General features: G+C 47.3%; 1 protein-coding gene across 1 annotated transcript in view; it reads left to right on the forward strand.

The window, feature by feature from the left end:
• LOC124003787 (plexin-A2-like) overlaps window positions 1-10,817 on the forward strand; it is a 72,962-nt gene extending 62,145 nt beyond the window's left edge. Inside the window, exons 21-32 of the mRNA XM_046312356.1 lie at window positions 42-184; window positions 397-665; window positions 1,659-1,725; window positions 2,091-2,237; window positions 3,146-3,305; window positions 3,447-3,550; window positions 6,997-7,093; window positions 7,217-7,410; window positions 7,513-7,682; window positions 7,806-8,018; window positions 8,241-8,391; window positions 8,743-10,817. Of these exons, the coding sequence (XP_046168312.1) occupies window positions 42-184; window positions 397-665; window positions 1,659-1,725; window positions 2,091-2,237; window positions 3,146-3,305; window positions 3,447-3,550; window positions 6,997-7,093; window positions 7,217-7,410; window positions 7,513-7,682; window positions 7,806-8,018; window positions 8,241-8,391; window positions 8,743-8,838 (1,811 nt within the window). The 3' untranslated portion in view covers window positions 8,839-10,817. The remainder of the gene's footprint in view (window positions 1-41; window positions 185-396; window positions 666-1,658; window positions 1,726-2,090; window positions 2,238-3,145; window positions 3,306-3,446; window positions 3,551-6,996; window positions 7,094-7,216; window positions 7,411-7,512; window positions 7,683-7,805; window positions 8,019-8,240; window positions 8,392-8,742) is intronic.
• The last annotated feature ends 7,683 nt before the right edge of the window (window positions 10,818-18,500 follow it).

Raw genomic sequence — 18,500 nt, forward strand, 5'->3', positions numbered from 1 at the left:
AAATTCCTCCAATCATTCTCATTCTCTGTAATTGTGCCCAGCGTTCGCTGAGCTGCAGACTGACATCAACGAGCTGACCAGTGACCTGGACAGGGCTGGGATCCCCCACCTGGACTACCGCACCTATACCATGAGGGTCCTCTTCCCTGGCATTGATGACCATCCTGTACTCAGGGAGCTGGAGGTAACCAACCATTACCACCACTACAAACCTGGCCACACCTGACCCCTTGTCATCTACTTTAACTGTTAATGATTTGTAGAATCAGAATATCTAACCAACACAACCAACATGGCATACATAGGTGAATCATTTTATAATTGGGAGACAAAACGGATCATAAGCACGACGCAAGATCCCTCTACTTTCTAACTGGGGGTTATGTGTGTGTGTAGGTGTCTGGAAGCGGGCAACAGGGTATGGAGAAGGCCCTGAAGCAGTTTGCCCAGCTGGTGAATAACAAGGTGTTCCTGCTGACCTTTATCCGTACTCTGGAGCTCCAGCGTTCCTTCTCCATGCGTGACCGCGGCTACGTGGCCTCGCTCATCATGACTGCGCTGCAGGGACGTCTGGAGTACGCCACCGACGTGCTCAAACACCTCCTCTCTGACCTCATCGAGCGCAACCTGGAGAGCAAGAACCACCCCAAACTACTGCTGCGCAGGTACAGATAGATAATGCAAGAGTAGACAGGTGAAAGACAGGAGCAGTGACAGTGGGGAGAGGGAGAGGGAGAGGGAGAGGGAGAGGGAGAGGGAGAGGGAGAGGGAGAGGGAGAGGGAGAGGGGAAGGGGAGGGAGAGGGAGAGGGAGAGGGAGAGGGAGAGGGAGAGGGAGAGGGAGAGGGAGAGGGAGAGGGGAAGGGAGAGGGAGAGGGAATGCAGTGTAGACAGCCAGTGTCAGTCTGACTTATCCTCTGTGTGCCACTCATGAAACATTCAGCCGTAGCGCACGTTTCCTCGCCTCTAACTTGCTTTCTTCTGCACATTGTTTTTCCAGGACTGGGAGAAGCCTGCTAAATCTTTCATAGGAAAGTTTGGGGGAGCACTCAGTCTGAGAAACACTCATTAAATATAGGGATAAGTTAACATGGGAGGCAGCAAGGCTGACCTTGTTAGCCCAAACATTCTGCACTCATGAAAAGACAATGAAATGCAGGCAATGAGAAAGAAGTGACAGCCAGGTATATAAGTATGATGGACAGAGCATGAGCAAGTTAGGAGGCTGCAATGCAGATATATGGTTAACTCTAAAGGGAGGCAAAGGGCTCGTATTTAACAGTTATCTTTGACGTTGGATTGCTTTATCAGATATAAGATACACGTATGTTTTTAGTGTGGTATTTGTCTGTTGATACATAACAAATCAGTTAATCTTGCACACACAGCATTTGATGATGGGATCAGTGCTGCTGACACAGAGAAAGGACACAAAGTAGCTTTTGCACAATTATGTCATGGCCCAAATAGGTTCTATTCTATAGCAGCAGCACTCTGGTTTTGGTGTGTTAGTCCTCTGAGGCCGTGCGTGTTACTTTTACATAAACATGATTTCTTTTTTAACCTCTTAATAAGCATTTTGTCTATCTACATGATCAGACCAATCTACCTTTAGACATCTACCTGTTAAAAATGCATCTGTCTGTCTCTTTCTTGCAGAACCGAGTCAGTTGCAGAGAAGATGCTGACTAATTGGTTTGCCTTCCTACTTCACAAATTCCTTAAGGTAATATCAATGACTTGGAACCTCATCACTGCAGATGTCAGCTTGATGTATTACTGCAATCCTCGAATGATTGTTATTGATTATACACCTGATGGATTTCTATGTGCATTTGGATTACACCTGTGCCCCGTGATGTGTGTTATGAATATGTTTTATGAACAATGTAGAGCAACAATGTTCACCTCAGAGGTCAAGCAGGTCTTATTGGTCTCTACAAATCAATGCTAAGCAACCTGGAGTTTAGAGTTGATGACTCATGCTCTGTTCTCTGAATCCCAGTCATATGGGGGTGAATAGCTCACAGGCATGTCTCTCCTCTCCTGCCTCTCTCAATCCTCTCATCCTCTGTTCCTCCCTGGACAAAGGAATGTGCCGGTGAGCCTCTCTTCATGCTGTACTGTGCCATCAAGCAGCAGATGGAGAAGGGACCTATAGACTGCATCACCGGGGAGGCGCGCTACTCCCTCAGTGAAGACAAACTCATCCGCCAGCAGATTGAATACAAGACCCTGGTGAGTCAACATACCACACAACAATTTGTCTTCGATGTCAGATTCCATTAAAACCACTTGGAATATTTTCTCAGTTACCACCACGATAGTGGAAAGCTTGCCTACATGTCGTTCTGCCCCTGAGCAAGGCAGTCAACCCATTGTTCCCCGGGTGCTGAAGACGTGGATGTCGATTATGGCAAACCCCCGCACCTCTCTGATTCAGAGGGGTTGGGTTAAATGCGGAAGACACATTTCAGTTGAATGCATTCAGTTGTACAACAGACTAGGTATCCCCCTTTCCGCTTACAACACAGCTGGTAGGCAACATGCTGTGCTCTGTAAATATCAAATCATGGTGCCCTTATGTTGAACCGCTGAATAAGGGAGAATTAATTTGCTTGATAATAAAACAGTAAAGAGCCAAAAGAGCCAAATAATATTTTACATCCCTTTCAGTGACACAATCAGCTAAGAATTTAATGAGATTATCTAACCAGGGCCAGACAGTTCCGGTCTTTGCTTGGCTACTGGGGAAATGGTCTGTAGCTAAAGCAGAAGTTGGGTGCAGCAGCAGTGTGTCTCATCCCCCAGGCTGAGAGCAGCCCAGTGACAAGATGACACCTCTCTGATCGCCCTGTCGGAGAGGTTGTGTTTCATTACCCGTTTAGTGCCCTGCTGGAGCTGGCAACCCAGCATCCAGCTGAAAGTGTGAAATTACATTTCTAGACAAAGCTGTGAAAGTGATGGCACACAATGAGAGACTCCTCCATGCAGCCAGTAGACCAGTGTATAGAGAGGGACAGTAGGTAGTGCTGACATCTCTCTCTCTCTCTCTCTCTCTCTCTCTCTCTCTCTCTCTCTCTCTCTCTCTCTCTCTCTCTCTCTCTCTCTCTCTCTCTCTCTCTCTCTCTCTCGTCCCTACTCAGACTCTGCGCTGTGTAAACCCAGACAATGAGAACAGCCCTGAGATCCCTGTCAAGGCGCTCAATTGTGACACCATCACCCAGGTGAAGGAGAAGATCCTGGATGCTGTCTGTAGGAACATGCACTTCTCCCAGAGGCCCCGCGCTGCAGACATGGACCTCGGTGAGTCAGACTGGCTCCAGTCGGAATTCATGGATGACCTACAATAACTGATATTAAGATAAACAAGGGATTTTTCTCTGTCTGATTGTTTGACTTATTGAGGGACTCAGAGATGTACCCCTGTGTTTATATCCCCAACAGAATGGCGCCAGGGGAGGACGGCACGTGTGGTCCTGCAGGATGAAGACATCACCACTAAGATTGAAGGCGATTGGAAAAGACTCAACACCCTCATGCACTACCAGGTCAAGCCACTCACTCCCCAATCCCCATCACACAGTTCACTAACATGAATGTACAGTATGTTGTCCTCACTGCTTCCTCTGGCCATAGTAAACCAAACTGATTCAACTCTTTCATCTCCTGTATGAGTCAGCTGCTTCCTCCTTCAGGTAAATCATGGGGGGTGTTCATAACAGCTCCATATAGTGCACAAGTATAAACACATTACAGTCAATCTCACTCTATAATCAAATCAAATCAAATCCAATTTTATTTGTCACATACACATGGTTAGCAGATGTTAATGCGAGTGTAGCGAAATGCTTGTGCTTCTAGTTCCGACAATGCAGTAATAACCAACGAGTAATCTAACTAACAATTCCAAAACTACTGTCTTATACACAGTGTAAGGGGATAAAGAATATGTACATAAGGATATATGAATGAGTGATGGTACAGGGCAGCATACAGTAGATGGTATCGAGTACAGTATATACATATGAGATGAGTATGTAGACAAAGTAAACAAAGTGGCATAGTTAAAGTGGCTAGTGATACATGTATTACATAAGGATGAGATGAATAATGTAGGGTAAGTAACATTATATAAGGTAGCATTGTTTAAAGTGGCTAGTGATATATTTACATCATTTCCCATCAATTCCCATTATTAAAGTGGCTGGAGTTGGGTCAGTGTCAATGTCAGTGTGTTGGCAGCAGCCACTCAATGTTAGTGGTGGCTGTTTAACAGTCTGATGGCCTTGAGATAGAAGCTGTTTTTCAGTCTCTCGGTCCCAGCTTTGATGCACCTGTACTGACCTCGCCTTCTGGATGATAGCGGGGTGAACAGGCAGTGGCTCGGGTGGTTGATGTCCTTGATGATCTTTATGGCCTTCCTGTAACATCGGGTGGTGTCCTGGAGGGCAGGTAGTTTGCCCCCGGTGATGCGTTGTGCAGACCTCACTACCCTCTGGAGAGCCTTACGGTTGAGGGCGGAGCAGTTGCCGTACTAGGCGGTGATACAGCCCGCCAGGATGCTCTCGATTGTGCATCTGTAGAAGTTTGTGAGTGCTTTTGGTGACAAGCCGAATTTCTTCAGCCTCCTGAGGTTGAAGAGGCGCTGCTGCGCCTTCTTCACGACGCTGTCTGTGTGAGTGGACCAATTCAGTTTGTCTGTGATGTGTATGCCGAGGAACTTAAAACTTGCTACCCTCTCCACTACTGTTCCATCGATGTGGATAGGGGGGTGTTCCCTCTGCTGTTTCCTGAAGTCCACAATCATCTCCTTAGTTTTGTTGACGTTGAGTGTGAGGTTATTTTCCTGACACCACACTCCGAGGGCCCTCACCTCCTCCCTGTAGGCCGTCTCGTCGTTGTTGGTAATCAAGCCTACCACTGTTGTGTCGTCCGCAAACTTGATGATTGAGTTGGAGGCGTGCGTGGCCACGCAGTCGTGGGTGAACAGGGAGTAGAGGAGAGGGCTCAGAACGCACCCTTGTGGGGCCCCCGTGTTGAGGATCAGCGGGGAGGAGATGTTGTTGCCTACCCTCACCACCTGGGGGGCGGCCCGTCAGGAAGTCCAGTACCCAGTTGCACAGGGCGGGGTCGAGACCCAGGGCCTCGAGCTTGATGACTAGCTTGGAGGGTACTATGGTGTTGAATGCCGAGCTGTAGTCGATGAACAGCATTCTCACATAGGTATTCCTCTTGTCCAGATGGGTTAGGGCAGTGTGCAGTGTGGTTGAGATTGCATTGTCTGTGGACCTATTTGGGCGGTAAGCACATTGGAGTGGGTCTAGGGTGTCAGGTAGGGTGGAGGTGATATGGTCCTTGACTAGTCTATCAAAGCACTTCATGATGACGGAAGTGAGTGCTACGGGGCGTTAGTCGTTTAGCTCAGTTACCTTAGCTTTCTTGGGAACAGGAACAATGGTGGCCCTCTTGAAGCATGTGGGAACAGCAGACTGGTATAGGGATTGATTGAATATGTCCGTAAACACACCGGCCAGCTGGACTGCGCATGCTCTGAGGGCGCGGCTGGGGATGCCGTCTGGGCCTGCAGCCTTGCGAGGGTTAACACGTTTAAATGTCTTACTCACCTCGGCTGCAGTGAAGGAGAGACCGCATGTTTTCGTTGCAGGCCGTGTCAGTGGCACTGTATTGTCCTCAAAGCGGGCAAAAAAGTTATTTAGTCTGCCTGGGAGCAAGACATCCTGGTCCGTGACTGGGCTGGGTTTCTTCTTGTAGTCCGTGATTGACTGTAGACCCTGCCACATGCCTCTTGTGTCTGAGCCGTTGAATTGAGATTCTACTTTGTCTCTGTACTGACGCTTAGCTTGTTTGATAGCCTTGCGGAGGGAATAGCTGCACTGTTTGTATTCGGTCATGTTACCAGACACCTTGCCCTGATTAAAAGCAGTGGTTCGCGCTTTCAGTTTCACGCGAATGCTGCCATCAATCCACGGTTTCTGGTTAGGGAATGTTTTTATCGTTGCTATGGGAACGACATCTTCAACACACGTTCTAATGAACTCGCACACCGAATCAGCGTATTCGTCAATATTGTTATCTGACGCAATACGAAACATGTCCCAGTCCACGTTATGGAAGCAGTCTTGGAGTGTGGAGTCAGCTTGGTCGGACCAGCGTTGGACAGACCTCAGTGTGGGAGCCTCTTGTTTAAGTTTCTGTCTGTAGGCAGGGATCAACAAAATGGAGTGAGTGGTCAGCTTTTCCGAAAGGGGGGCGGGGCAGGGCCTTATATGCGTCGCGGAAGTTAGAGTAACAATGATCCAAGGTTTTACCACCCCTGGTTGCGCAATCGTTATGCTGATAAAATTTAGGGAGTCTTGTTAGGGAGTCTTGTTTTCCCACAAATGCTCTGACTCTCCAGCTGGGGTGTAAAACATGTTTGTATGAAGCCAAGAGACAAATACGTTCAGCCTTGGCTGCCACACCAGGAGAGAGGTTTGAAAGAGGCGTAATGTGTTGATAAAATCTATCAAGGATGTGAACAATTTTCCTCAATTACTTTTAGTCTCTCTGGTGTGTACCTGGTTCTGTGTGACAGCTGAATCTGCATGCAGCAGCAGCATTGACTTCTGCTCATGTTGGGAGCCTGCTTTACTGCAAAAGGCATGCACATAGCATAAGTGAGCAGACCCTATAGGACATTTCTCAGCATGAAATGGGTATCACACAAAGCATCATCCATGGCATTTATAGCATAGCAAACGATATCTAAAAAATAGTCCTTGCTAGATCACTGCAAATGCATGTTCTATTTTACAGACTGTATTAACAAGTTCATTATATATCTCAAATAGTAAATTATATAACTCCTATAGGTCTCATCAGGCTGGATTCATCATATCAATGTTTCTGTGGAAATCATTCTGACCCAATAATGTTGAATTGGGAGTGGGTCAAACTGACATGAACCCTTGTTTTTCTCCTATGAATCCTGCAGGTGTCAGACCGCTGTGTGGTGGCCCTGGTGCCCAAACAGATGTCCTCTTACAACCTACCCTCCTCAGCCAGCTTCCCACGCAGCATTAGCCGATACGGTCAGTCAGTCAGGGCTGCCCTGGAGCCACCATCACCACCACACCACTCACTTACCTATTCATTATTCCACCTGACCTGCTGATGTTCCTGCTCATGTTTTGAGACCGTCCGTGTGTCTGCAGATGTACCGTTCCGCTCCAACCCCACCAGCCCTGACAGCCCTCACTCCCGTATGCCCATGCTCACCCCGGACATGGAGAGCGGCGTGAAGGTGTGGCACCTGGTCAAGAACCACGACCACGGGGACCAGAAGGAGGGCGAACGTGGCTCCAAGATGGTGTCAGAGATCTACCTGACCAGGCTACTGGCTACTAAGGTATTACCTCACCCTCTCCCAGAGCATCTTAGCAATTACAGATTCAGTATGTATGTTCCAACGATATGGTGTGCTTTTAACATTGCTGTGGTGTTTTGTTAGGGTACGCTGCAGAAGTTTGTCGATGACCTGTTTGAGACGTTGTTCAGCACCGTCTGCTGGGGTAGTGCTCTGCCACTCGCCATCAAGTACATGTTTGACTTCCTGGACGAGCAGGCTGACAAGCACGGCATCCATGACATGGACGTTCGCCACACATGGAAAAGCAACTGGTGAGGGAGCGCAGATTTAATATGCTACTTGAAAGCAACAGCACAAAATAATGAATTTATACTGATTGTCTTAATATGTAGTCTGTTTGGAAAATTGTATTTCTCGTCCTCTCTCTGCCCCAGCCTGCCTCTGCGCTTCTGGGTGAATGTGATCAAGAACCCTCAGTTTGTGTTTGACATCCACAAGAGCAGCATCACAGATGCCTGTCTGTCTGTTGTGGCGCAGACCTTCATGGACTCCTGCTCTACCTCAGAGCATCGCCTGGGCAAGGACTCACCCTCCACCAAGCTACTCTACGCCAAGGACATCCCCCACTACAAGAGCTGGGTAGAGAGGTGTGTGTGTGTGGTGTGTGTGTGTGTGTTAGTTGCATCACTCAACTGTGATGTTATTAATTTGATTCTTAGTTATTATTTCCCACTGAAATGACTGCGGTAGACACACTTTATTAGCCAGACTACCTTTATATCTTAACGTCACACTTGGGCTGACAGAACAGCTCTAACCCCCAGGCTTGATGGTTGCTGACAGTACAGTGTGTCTCTGTCTCCCTCTAGGTACTACGCAGACATTAACCGCTTGCCTGCCATCAGCGACCAGGACATGAATGCCTACCTGGCCGAGCAGGCCCGCCTTCACTCCAATGAGTTCAATGTGCTCAGTGCCCTTCACGAGATCTACGCCTACGTCAGCAAGTACAGCCAAGAGGTGAGGCCCTATACTTCAATATCGTTACACATTATAGTAGGGGGGCATGGTGCCATTCAGAACATATGCATCTAGATTCAAACTATTATCAAAGTATCCCTTAGCCTGTCTATGTGTAGTAACAGGAGGGAATTTGCTGCACAAAGTACAGTAACCTTGTGTTTCCCTGCCTGCTTTGCTGATTTCGTGTGTGTGTGTGTGTGTGTGTGTGTGTGTGTGTGTGTGTGTGTGTGTGTGTGTGTGTGTGTGTGTGTGTGTGTGTGTGTGTGTGTGTGTGTGTGTGTGTGTGTGTGTGTGTGTGTGTGTGTGTGTGTGTGTGTGTGTGTGTGTGTGTGTGTGTGTGTGTGTCAGATCATTGAGGCCCTGGAGCAGGATGAGCAGGCCCAGAAGCAGCGGCTGGGCTACAAGGTGGAGCAGATCATCGCAGCCATGTCTGTGGAGAGCTGAGACAGACATACAGATGTGTGTACTCAGAGACACACTGCCATGACAAGGCCCAGGACACAGGCCACAAGCTGTCAGCAGAGCAAGCACACCCAAAAGCCACAGGTAAAGTAAAAGGGAACTGCAGAATAATTCCGCCTGAGTGCTCAACAAGGGAAGAACATGGATAGACAAGCAAATTCACCAAGTACTGCTGTTCTCTTTCTGTTGGCTGCAATGAGACCACATGTGGAGGAAAGACAAAATAACTTTCTGTTTTTACTTCAAAAACAAAATACATTTATGTAAGTATGAACTAATGACATACATATGATAGCCTTGGCCTTGGCCTGGCATTTCCACTTCAGTGGACAAGTCTAATAAGCCTTTATGAAAGCGTATGAAGGCTCTATGAAGGCGTTTGAAGGCTCTATGAAAGCGTATGAAGGCTCTATGAAAGCGTATGAAGGCTTTATGAAAGCGTATGAAGGCTCTATGAAAGCTTATGAAGGCTCTATGAAAGTGTATGAAGGCTCTATGAAAGCGTATGAAGGCTCTATGAAAGCGTATGAAGGCTCTATGAAAGTTAGAATTTACTCTGAGATTGGGTGGCAGTAAAATGTTATCCTGAATCTCCATGTCATCCAAGGTAGCATCATTGTTTTGGGGGGGGCTACCTCTCTGCCTGACACTCAGCTTTCCAGACACACAACGCTATTATTACAGGTTGAGGGTTCAATTCCATTTTTGCATACTTTGGGCTGGATCCAACCAAATCTGCCTTAGCAATGGTTACACAGTTACACTGCCTACAGCCTGTGTAAACATGGGCCTAAATCTGGACACTGGGTGCATGGCGAGTGGAGGTAATCTGGTGCCCAAAATCTTTCTGTGAATCTATTTATGCTATTGTGTAAATACTGCAGAGCATCTTTGATTTAATTAATTCATCAGAATTCAATACATTATAAACAGAACACATCTATATAGAAAGCCATTACAAATATATAATTTATTTAAAATTATCACTTCAGTTTGTTGACCTCTTAGTGCCAAACGTTTATCATACTAGGCCTAAATGCCCTGTAGACAAAGTAGGAATTATATATAAAATTGTTGAATAAGGTGGTCGGTCTTAAGTTATTAAGGCACTCTGACAGACATGAGGGAAGTGAGGGAAGAACTAGATTAGCAGTGACCCAAAGAAGCCAAATGGTGTTTTGGGAATCATTCCATAGAGCTGGAAGATTAATGACAGTTTACTACTTCCTGTGGGCCAGATCATTTTCATCCTGGTTAATGAGACTTCTCAGCCATCAGTCATTGTTTACACTGAACATGATACTTGAATTACATTAGATCTTTGTGTAATATTTTCAGAGAATCCTCATGCTTCCACATAGCATGCTTTTAAAGGTGGATTCCAGTTGCATCAAGTAGTTTGTATCACTCTTTTAAATGTCCCATTTAATGTTATTACAGAATGAGATCAAAATGACAGAATAGCCATTTAAATGGTCTGATTTTCACATATTCAATGACTCATAATTTTTGCTGCTGCATTCATTGAGTGCAATCTTAAAGATGGATATTATACAACTGGACACTCCAGAGGATGGCTTTAATCCAGGGTTTGGGTTTATCTTTATCTGCATTGAAGACATTTATATTACACTCCTGGTGATTTCTCCGTTATTCTACAGTCATTGTAAAACAGTTTAAAAAACGAAGAAGTTAAAGAAAAAAAGAAAAAACCTGTCATGTCCTGTTTGTGTAAAAAACAAAATATTCCCTCCCACTATTATAGCTACACTGTTTCCTGTGTGACGTTTTGATGATGATCATTTAGAAATGTGTTGTGCAATAAACTGTAAGACATTTTAACATGGAACCTTTTTAAAAACAATATTTTATTGTATAAATATTGTACATACAAAACACTCCTATTTTGCAAGCAAATGATTCACTTTGTACTGTTGCTATACATTAAAAAGTCAACTTGAGGAAATACATTTGTCTGGATTCTTTTACAGCAATAATGTGTTTTTGAATTAGCATAAATGAGTCATAGCTAGAATGTGAGAGCCTTGAGGATGTTACTAGTAGCTTACAGATATGCATATTATTTTGGCCAATATTTTGGACCAACAGAATAGATGGCATTGACTCCGACTTGGACCATCTCCCAATCCTCACGATGAAGCTAACATGCAGTGGATTATCCACTCAAGCATTTTATGTTTCATAATTCATGGCCGCTCCACTCTGTGTTCCCATTCTCACACTGGAGCCAATGTCTGATGCTGTTCTTAGGGAGGTGATTTATCTGTCTGCCGGTGTAAGCAGCCCCAGACAACCCAGCCCTGTAGCCTACTCTACTCACCATGCTTAGGCCGCATTCGCATACAACTTGAATAGGGTTGTAAATTGGTATCGGACAGGGCCTTGTCTCTGGACAGGGCTTCCACAGTCTGAAGTCTGAGGTCGACAATGATCTCTGGGATATTGTCCTACTCTTGTTCATTAATCTGGGTAATTGCTAACATTGATTTAGCTCCATCTCCAGTATCACTGATGCCTTTATAACTCTGAAATAATTCTTCAACAGAGTGAGTTTGAAAAAGTAAATTCCAACTTCAGGTCTGTCTTTTTTCTAAGAAAATGATCCTGGGTATGTTATTGAGCTAAGATAAATCATTTGAGCAAATGAAGAGTGTTTGAATTCTCAGTCTCTGAAACTACATTTTGGGAAAATAGCTTGAATCAAATTGGAGCCACAAACTTTTACATTGGAGATGGGGACAAGTGGTCAAGGACTACAGCCAGCATACAATTCTACAGTATGTAGGTACAATAGAGGGGGCCTCAAGGGTACTTACCATAAGATTAATTCATTATTCATACTAACCCTACAGGGCTCTATGTAAAGGAGTGGGGGAGAGGTATCTTACCTTTAAGACTCTATAATGTACCTGTTCTTTAGAACTGACAGCCTCACTCCTTTGCCTGTCAGAGAGCCTTCACCCAGCAACTAGCAGCCAGCTCACCTCCCTGAGAAACACTGAGAAACACTGGGGAGCATCATTAGAGCTCACACCTTCTCCACCCACAGACAGACAGACGAGCAGCCGACAGGGAGTCCTCTTATTTGGCATATGTATGGCTGGCCAGAAACAGACTAGATAGATTCACAATACAGTAGAGCTACAAGAAACACTGTGGCACTTTAATCACAACCCAACAACCCTACAATCTGAGAGCGCTTTCCCCCTGCTTGATAGGAACATAAGTAAATCCTATTTGATTCAATCCACAGCCACAATCTGCCTGCTTTAATAGTCCTTCAGCTCGGTCTTGTCCCTCCATAGCCCTGGCTACAGTATGTTTGAGCCAGGGAAAGCAAGACCTTGCTCTTGCTGCAGATCTTGGAGAATAATTCCATTCTTCGTTGTAACTGCAGTGAATACTAAATGGAGTCTCTTTGGATCCTGAGCAGCATAACAGTCAATGGAAAGCGTAGCCAATTATCTATGCACACATTTGTAAATATATATTTCTGACTCCATAGCTCATCTCACTTTTTCTTACTCACATTATAAGTTATGCAGGTGCACATTTACAAACACACAGATTCTGCTATAATGTAGTTGAAATGAATTGTTTATGAAATGAAGGGATTAGAATAGCCATCACAGTCAGTGTTGTTGGATAGATGGACAGTCTTTTCTCTACAGTAGACTGTCGGACCTGCAGTTTACTGTTCATTGCTTGTTATTCTCCTGTCTGGTGCCCAGGCTACCTCTTAAATATTCATAAACCAGTCATATCTCAGGTGAGAACAAGGGGGTTAGTCCACCTAACCTTTTCTCACACACTAATCAATTTGACATAAAAGTCATATTTGCAAAAAAAGTAATGTACCCTAGTCAATAAATCATTTTCATGCCACTAGAACGTAGCATTGAGATTGCTACAAATGTTTAGTTCTCAGGCTGGGAGGTGTACACTGCATGACAGGCATCTTTCATCAATGCCTAAAAAGTGTGTTTCAATTAAATGGCCATGTATCAGAGAGCACTTCATAAAAATGTATTGATCCATCGTCAGTGAGAAACTAAACAAGGCTGGCGGAAACAACTCTTGAGTGGGGAAAATACTGTAGAGTCCTGGGTAGAGAGGAATTGTGTCATGGCTGGACCCATTATTTTCTAAAGTCTCAATTAAGTGGTAGACTAATGATTGGACTTACTGCAAAACCACGTGTCAGTGCATTTGTATTCCATTTTTTAATTCTAGCTGTCATGTATTGTCATGTTATGTCTTGTTCCTGTTCTTTCTCTTCTCTTCGTTTCCCCCTGCTGGTCGTATTAGGTTACCTTCTCTCCCTCTATCTCTCTCTCTCTCTATGGTCCCTTTCCTTCTCCCAGCTGTCCCTCATTCTCCTCTAACGACCTCGTTTTCTCTCTCACACCTGTTCCCTCTTTTCCCTCTGATTAGGTCTCTATTTCTCTCTCTGTTTCTGCTTCTGTCTTTGTCGGATTCTCGTTTGCTTCGCCCTTGTTCTGTCCTGTCGTAATCTGCTTCTTCATTAGATGCTGCGTTTGATCAGGTGCCTCTGTCCTCTACGGCCCGCGCCTACCCGGAGGGACCTGCAGTCTGTTGCCGCTAGCCCTGCTATTCTCCTCTACTGCTAGAAGGGGACTTGCTATTCTCCTCTACTGCTAGAAGGGGACTAGTCAACCGATACATCTGAAGAGGATTTATGTTTTCCCTGTGTTTGAACATTAAAAGACTCTGTTTCTGTTAAACCGCTTTTGGGTTCTCACTCACCCGCATAACAGAAGAATCCGACCAAGAATGGACCCAGCGACTTCGGATCCTCTCCACTCAGCCGTCGAGATCCAGGGAGCGATGCTAGGCAGACACGAGCAGGAATTGTCTGTTGCTCGACATGCCGTTGAGACCCTGGCTGCCCAAGTCTCCGACCTCTCGAAACATATTCACCATCTCCGCCTCGATCCACCGGCTACTTCCAGGGCTTCCGAGTCTCCGGAGCCCAGAATTAATAACCCGCCGTGTTACTCTGGGGAGCCCACTGAATGCCGCTCGTTTCTCACCCACTCAGCCCTCGCCTCCCAGATTGCCGTGCCCCACTCACGAGCCCGTCCAGTAAGGAGAGATATGACGTAGGCGATACGAGCTGTGCCCCTGGAGTACGTGTTGGGCTGGAGATAAAACACAATATCATAATATATGATAATAATAATATATGCTAAATGGCATCTCTCCTTACTGGACGGGCTCGTGAGTGGGGCACGGCAATCTGGGAGGCGAGGGCTGAGTGTACTAACCAGTATCAGAACTTTAAGGAGGAGATGATACGGGTTTTTGATCGTTCTGTTTTTGGGGAAGAAGCTTCCAGGGCCCTGTCTTCCCTATGTCAAGGTAATCGATCCATAACTGATTACTCTATAGAGTTTCGCACTCTTGCTGCCTCCAGTGACTGGAACGAGCCGGCTTTGCTCGCTCGTTTTCTGGAGGGTCTCCGCGCGGAGGTAAAGGATGAGATTCTCTCCCGGGAGGTTCCTTCCAGCGTGGATTCCTTGATTGAACTCGCTATTCGCATAGAACGACGGGTTGATCTTCGTCACCGAGCTCGTGGAAGGGAGCTCGCGTTATCCGTTTCCCCTCTCTCCGCATCACTACCATCTTCCCCCACTGGCTCAGGTGCTGAGCCTATGCAGCTGGGGGATATTCGCATCTCGACTAAGGAGAGGGAACGGAGAATCACCAACCGCCTCTGTCTCTATTGCGGTTCCGCTGGTCATTTTGTCATTTCATGTCCAGTAAAAGGCCAGTGCTCATCAGTAAGCGGAGGGCTACTGGTGAGCGCAACTACTCAGGTCTCTCCTTCTAGATCCTGTACTACCTTGTCGGTCCATCTACGCTGGACCGGTTCGGCAGCTTCCTGCAGTGCCTTGATAGACTGGGGCGGAGGGCTGTTTTATGGACGAAGCCTGGGCTCGGGAACATGACATTCCTCTCAGACAGTTAGGGGAGCCCACGGCCTTGTTCGCCTTGGATGGTAGTCCTCTCCCCCAGGATTCAGCGTGAAACGCTACCTTTAACCCACACTGTCTCTGGTAATCATAGCGAAACCATTTCTTTTTTTATTTTTCGTTCACCTTTTACACCTGTTGTTTTGGGCCATCCCTGGCTAGTGTGTCATAATCCTTCTATTAATTGGTCTAGTAATTCTATCCTCTCCTGGAACGTCTCTTGTCATGTGAAGTGTTTAATGTCTGCTATCCCTCCTGTTTCCTCTGTCCCTTCTTCACAGGAGGAGCCTGGTGATTTGACAGGGGTGCCGGAGGAATATCACGATCTGCGCACGGTGTTCAGTCGGTCCAGGGCCACCTCCCTTCCTCCGCACCGGTCGTATGATTATAGTATTGATCTCCTTCCGGGTACCACTCCCCCCCGGGGTAGACTATACTCTCTGTCGGCTCCCGAACGTAAGGCTCTCGAAGATTATTTGTCTGTAGCTCTCGACGCTGGTACCGTAGTCCCTTCCTCCTCTCCCGCCGGAGCGGGGTTTTTCTTTGTTAAGAAAAAGGACGGGACCCTGCGCCCCTGCGTGGATTATCGAGGGCTGAATGACATAACAGTTAAGAATCGTTATCCGCTTCCCCTTATGTCTTCAGCCTTCGAGATCCTGCAGGGAGCCAGGTTTTTCACTAAGTTGGACCTTCGTAACGCTTACCATCTCGTGCGCATCAGGGTGGGGGACGAGTGGAAAACGGCATTTAACACTCCGTTAGGGCACTTTGAATACCGGGTTCTGCCGTTCGGCCTCGCTAACGCTCCAGCTGTCTTTCAGGCATTAGTGAATGATGTACTGAGAGACATGCTGAACATCTTTGTTTTCGTTTACCTTGACGATATCCTGATTTTTTTCACCGTCACTCCAGATTCAGGTTCAGCACGTTCGACGTGTCCTCCAGCGCCTTTTAGAGAATTGTCTTTACGTGAAGGCTGAGAAGTGCGCTTTTCATGTCTCCTCCGTCACATTTCTCGGTTCTGTTATTTCCGCTGAAGGCATTAAGATGGATCCTGCTAAGGTCTAAGCTGTCAGCGATTGGCCCGTCCCTAAGTCACGTGTCGAGCTGCAGCGCTTTCTCGGCTTCGGGAATTTCTATCGTCGTTTCATCCGTAATTTCGGTCAGGTGGCAGCTCCTCTCACAGCCCTTACTTCTGTCAAGTCATGCTTTAAGTGGTCCATTTCCGCCCAGGGAGCTTTTGATCTCCTCAAGAAGCGTTTTACATCCGCACCTATCCTTGTTACACCTGACGTCTCTAGACAGTTCATTGTCGAGGTTGACGCGTCAGAGGTGGGCGTGGGAGCCATCCTTTCCCAGCGCTCCCATTCTGACGACAAGGTCCACCCTTGCGCGTATTTTTCTCATCGCCTGTCGCCGTCGGAACGTAACTATGATGTGGGAAACCGCGAACTGCTCGCCATCCGCTTAGCCCTAGGCGAATGCCGACAGTGGTTGGAGGGGGCGACCGTTCCTTTTGTCGTTTGGACTGACCATAGGAACCTTGAGTACATCCGTTCTGCCAAACGACTTAATGCGCATCAGGCTCGTTGGGCGTTGTTTTTCGCTCGTTTCGAGTTCGTTATTTCTTATCGTCCGGCCTCTAAGAACACCAAGCCTGATGCTTTATCCCGTCTCTTCAGTTCTTCAGTAGCCTCCACCGACGTGTTGTCGGGTTGACTGTCTGGGGAATTGAGAGGCAGGTAAAGTAAGCACTCACTCACACTCCGTCGCCGCGCGCTTGTCCTAGGAACCTTCTTTTCGTTCCCATTCCTACTCGTCTGGCCGTTCTTCAGTGGGCTCACTCTGCCAAGTTAGCCGGCCACCCCGGCGTTCGGGGTACGCTTGCTTCTATTCGCCAGTGTTTTTGGTGGCCCACTCAGGAGCGTGACACGCGTCGTTTCGTGGCTGCTTGTTCGGACTGCGCGCAGACTAAGTCCGGTAATTCTCCCCCTGCCGGCCATCTCAGACCGCTTTCCATTCCCTCTCGACCGTGGTCTCACATCGCCTTAGACTTTATTACCGGTCTGCCTTCGTCAGCGGGGAAGACTGTTATTCTAACGGTTGTCGATAGGTTCTCTAAGGCGGCTCATTTTATTCCCCTCGCTAAGCTTCCTTCTGCTAAAGAGACGGCACAAATCATCATTGAGAATGTTTTCAGAATTCATGGCCTTCCGTCAGACGCCGTTTCGGACAGGGGTCCGCAATTCACGTCTCAATTTTGGAGGGAGTTTTGCCGTTTGATTGGGGCTTCCGTCAGTCTCTCTTCCGGTTTTCATCCCCAGTCTAACGGTCAAGCAGAACTATTGGTCGCATCTTACGCAGTCTTTCCTTTCGTAACCCTGCGTCTTGGGCAGAACAGCTCCCCTGGGCAGAATACGCTCACAACTCGCTTCCTTCGTCTGCGACCGGGCTATCTCCTTTTCAGAGTAGCCTCGGGTACCAGCCTCCTCTGTTCTCGTCCCAGCTCGCCGAGTCCAGCGTTACCTCCGCTCAGGCTTTTGTCCAACGTTGTGAGCGCACCTGGAAGAGGGTCAGGTCTGTACTTTGCCGTTATAGGGCGCAGACTGTGAGAGCCGCTAATAAGCGTAGGACTAAGAGTCCTAGATATTGTCGCGGTCAGAGAGTATGGCTCTCCACTCGTAACCTTGCCCTTATGACAGCTTCTCGCAAGTTGACCCCGCGGTTCATTGGTCCGTTCCGTATTTCTCAGGTCATTAATCCTGTCGCAGTGCGACTTCTTCTTCCGCGACATCTTCGTCGCGTCCACCCGGTCTTCCATGTCTCCTGTGTCAAGCCCTTTCTTCGCGCCCCCGTTCGTCTCCCCCCCCCCCCCTCCCCCATCCTTGTCGAGGGCGCACCTATCTACAGGGTCCGGAAGATTTTGGACATGCGTCCTCGGGGCCGTGGTCATCAGTACCTAGTGGATTGGGAGGGGTACGGTCCTGAGGAAAGGAGTTGGGTTCCATCTCGGGACGTGCTGGACCGTTCGCTGATCGATGATTTCCTCCGTTGCCGCCAGGTTTCCTCCTCGAGTGCGCCAGGAGGCGCTCGGTGAGTGGGGGGGGTACTGTCATGTATTGTCATGTTATGTCTTGTTCCTGTTATTTCTCTTCTCTTCGTTTCCCCCTGCTGGTCGTATTAGGTTACCTTCTCTCCCTCTATCTCTCTCTCTCTCTATGGTCCCTTTCCTTCTCCCAGCTGTCCCTCATTCTCCTCTAACGACCTCGTTTTCTCTCTCACACCTGTTCCCTCTTTTCCCTCTGATTAGGTCTCTATTTCTCTCTCTGTTTCTGCTTCTGTCTTTGTCGGATTCTCGTTTGCTTCGCCCTTGTTCTGTCCTGTCGTAATCTGCCTCTTCATTAGATGCTGCGTTTGATCAGGTGCCTCTGTCCTCTACGGCCCGCGCCTACCCGGAGGGACCTGCAGTCTGTTGCCGCTAGCCCTGCTATTCTCCTCTACTGCTAGAAGGGGACTTGCTATTCTCCTCTACTGCTAGAAGGGGACTAGTCAACCGATACATCTGAAGAGGATTTATGTTTTCCCTGTGTTTGAACATTAAAAGACTCTGTTTCTGTTAAACCGCTT

Source organism: Oncorhynchus gorbuscha, linkage group LG18 (assembly GCF_021184085.1).
Source record: "Oncorhynchus gorbuscha isolate QuinsamMale2020 ecotype Even-year linkage group LG18, OgorEven_v1.0, whole genome shotgun sequence".
NCBI lineage: Eukaryota > Metazoa > Chordata > Actinopteri > Salmoniformes > Salmonidae > Oncorhynchus > Oncorhynchus gorbuscha.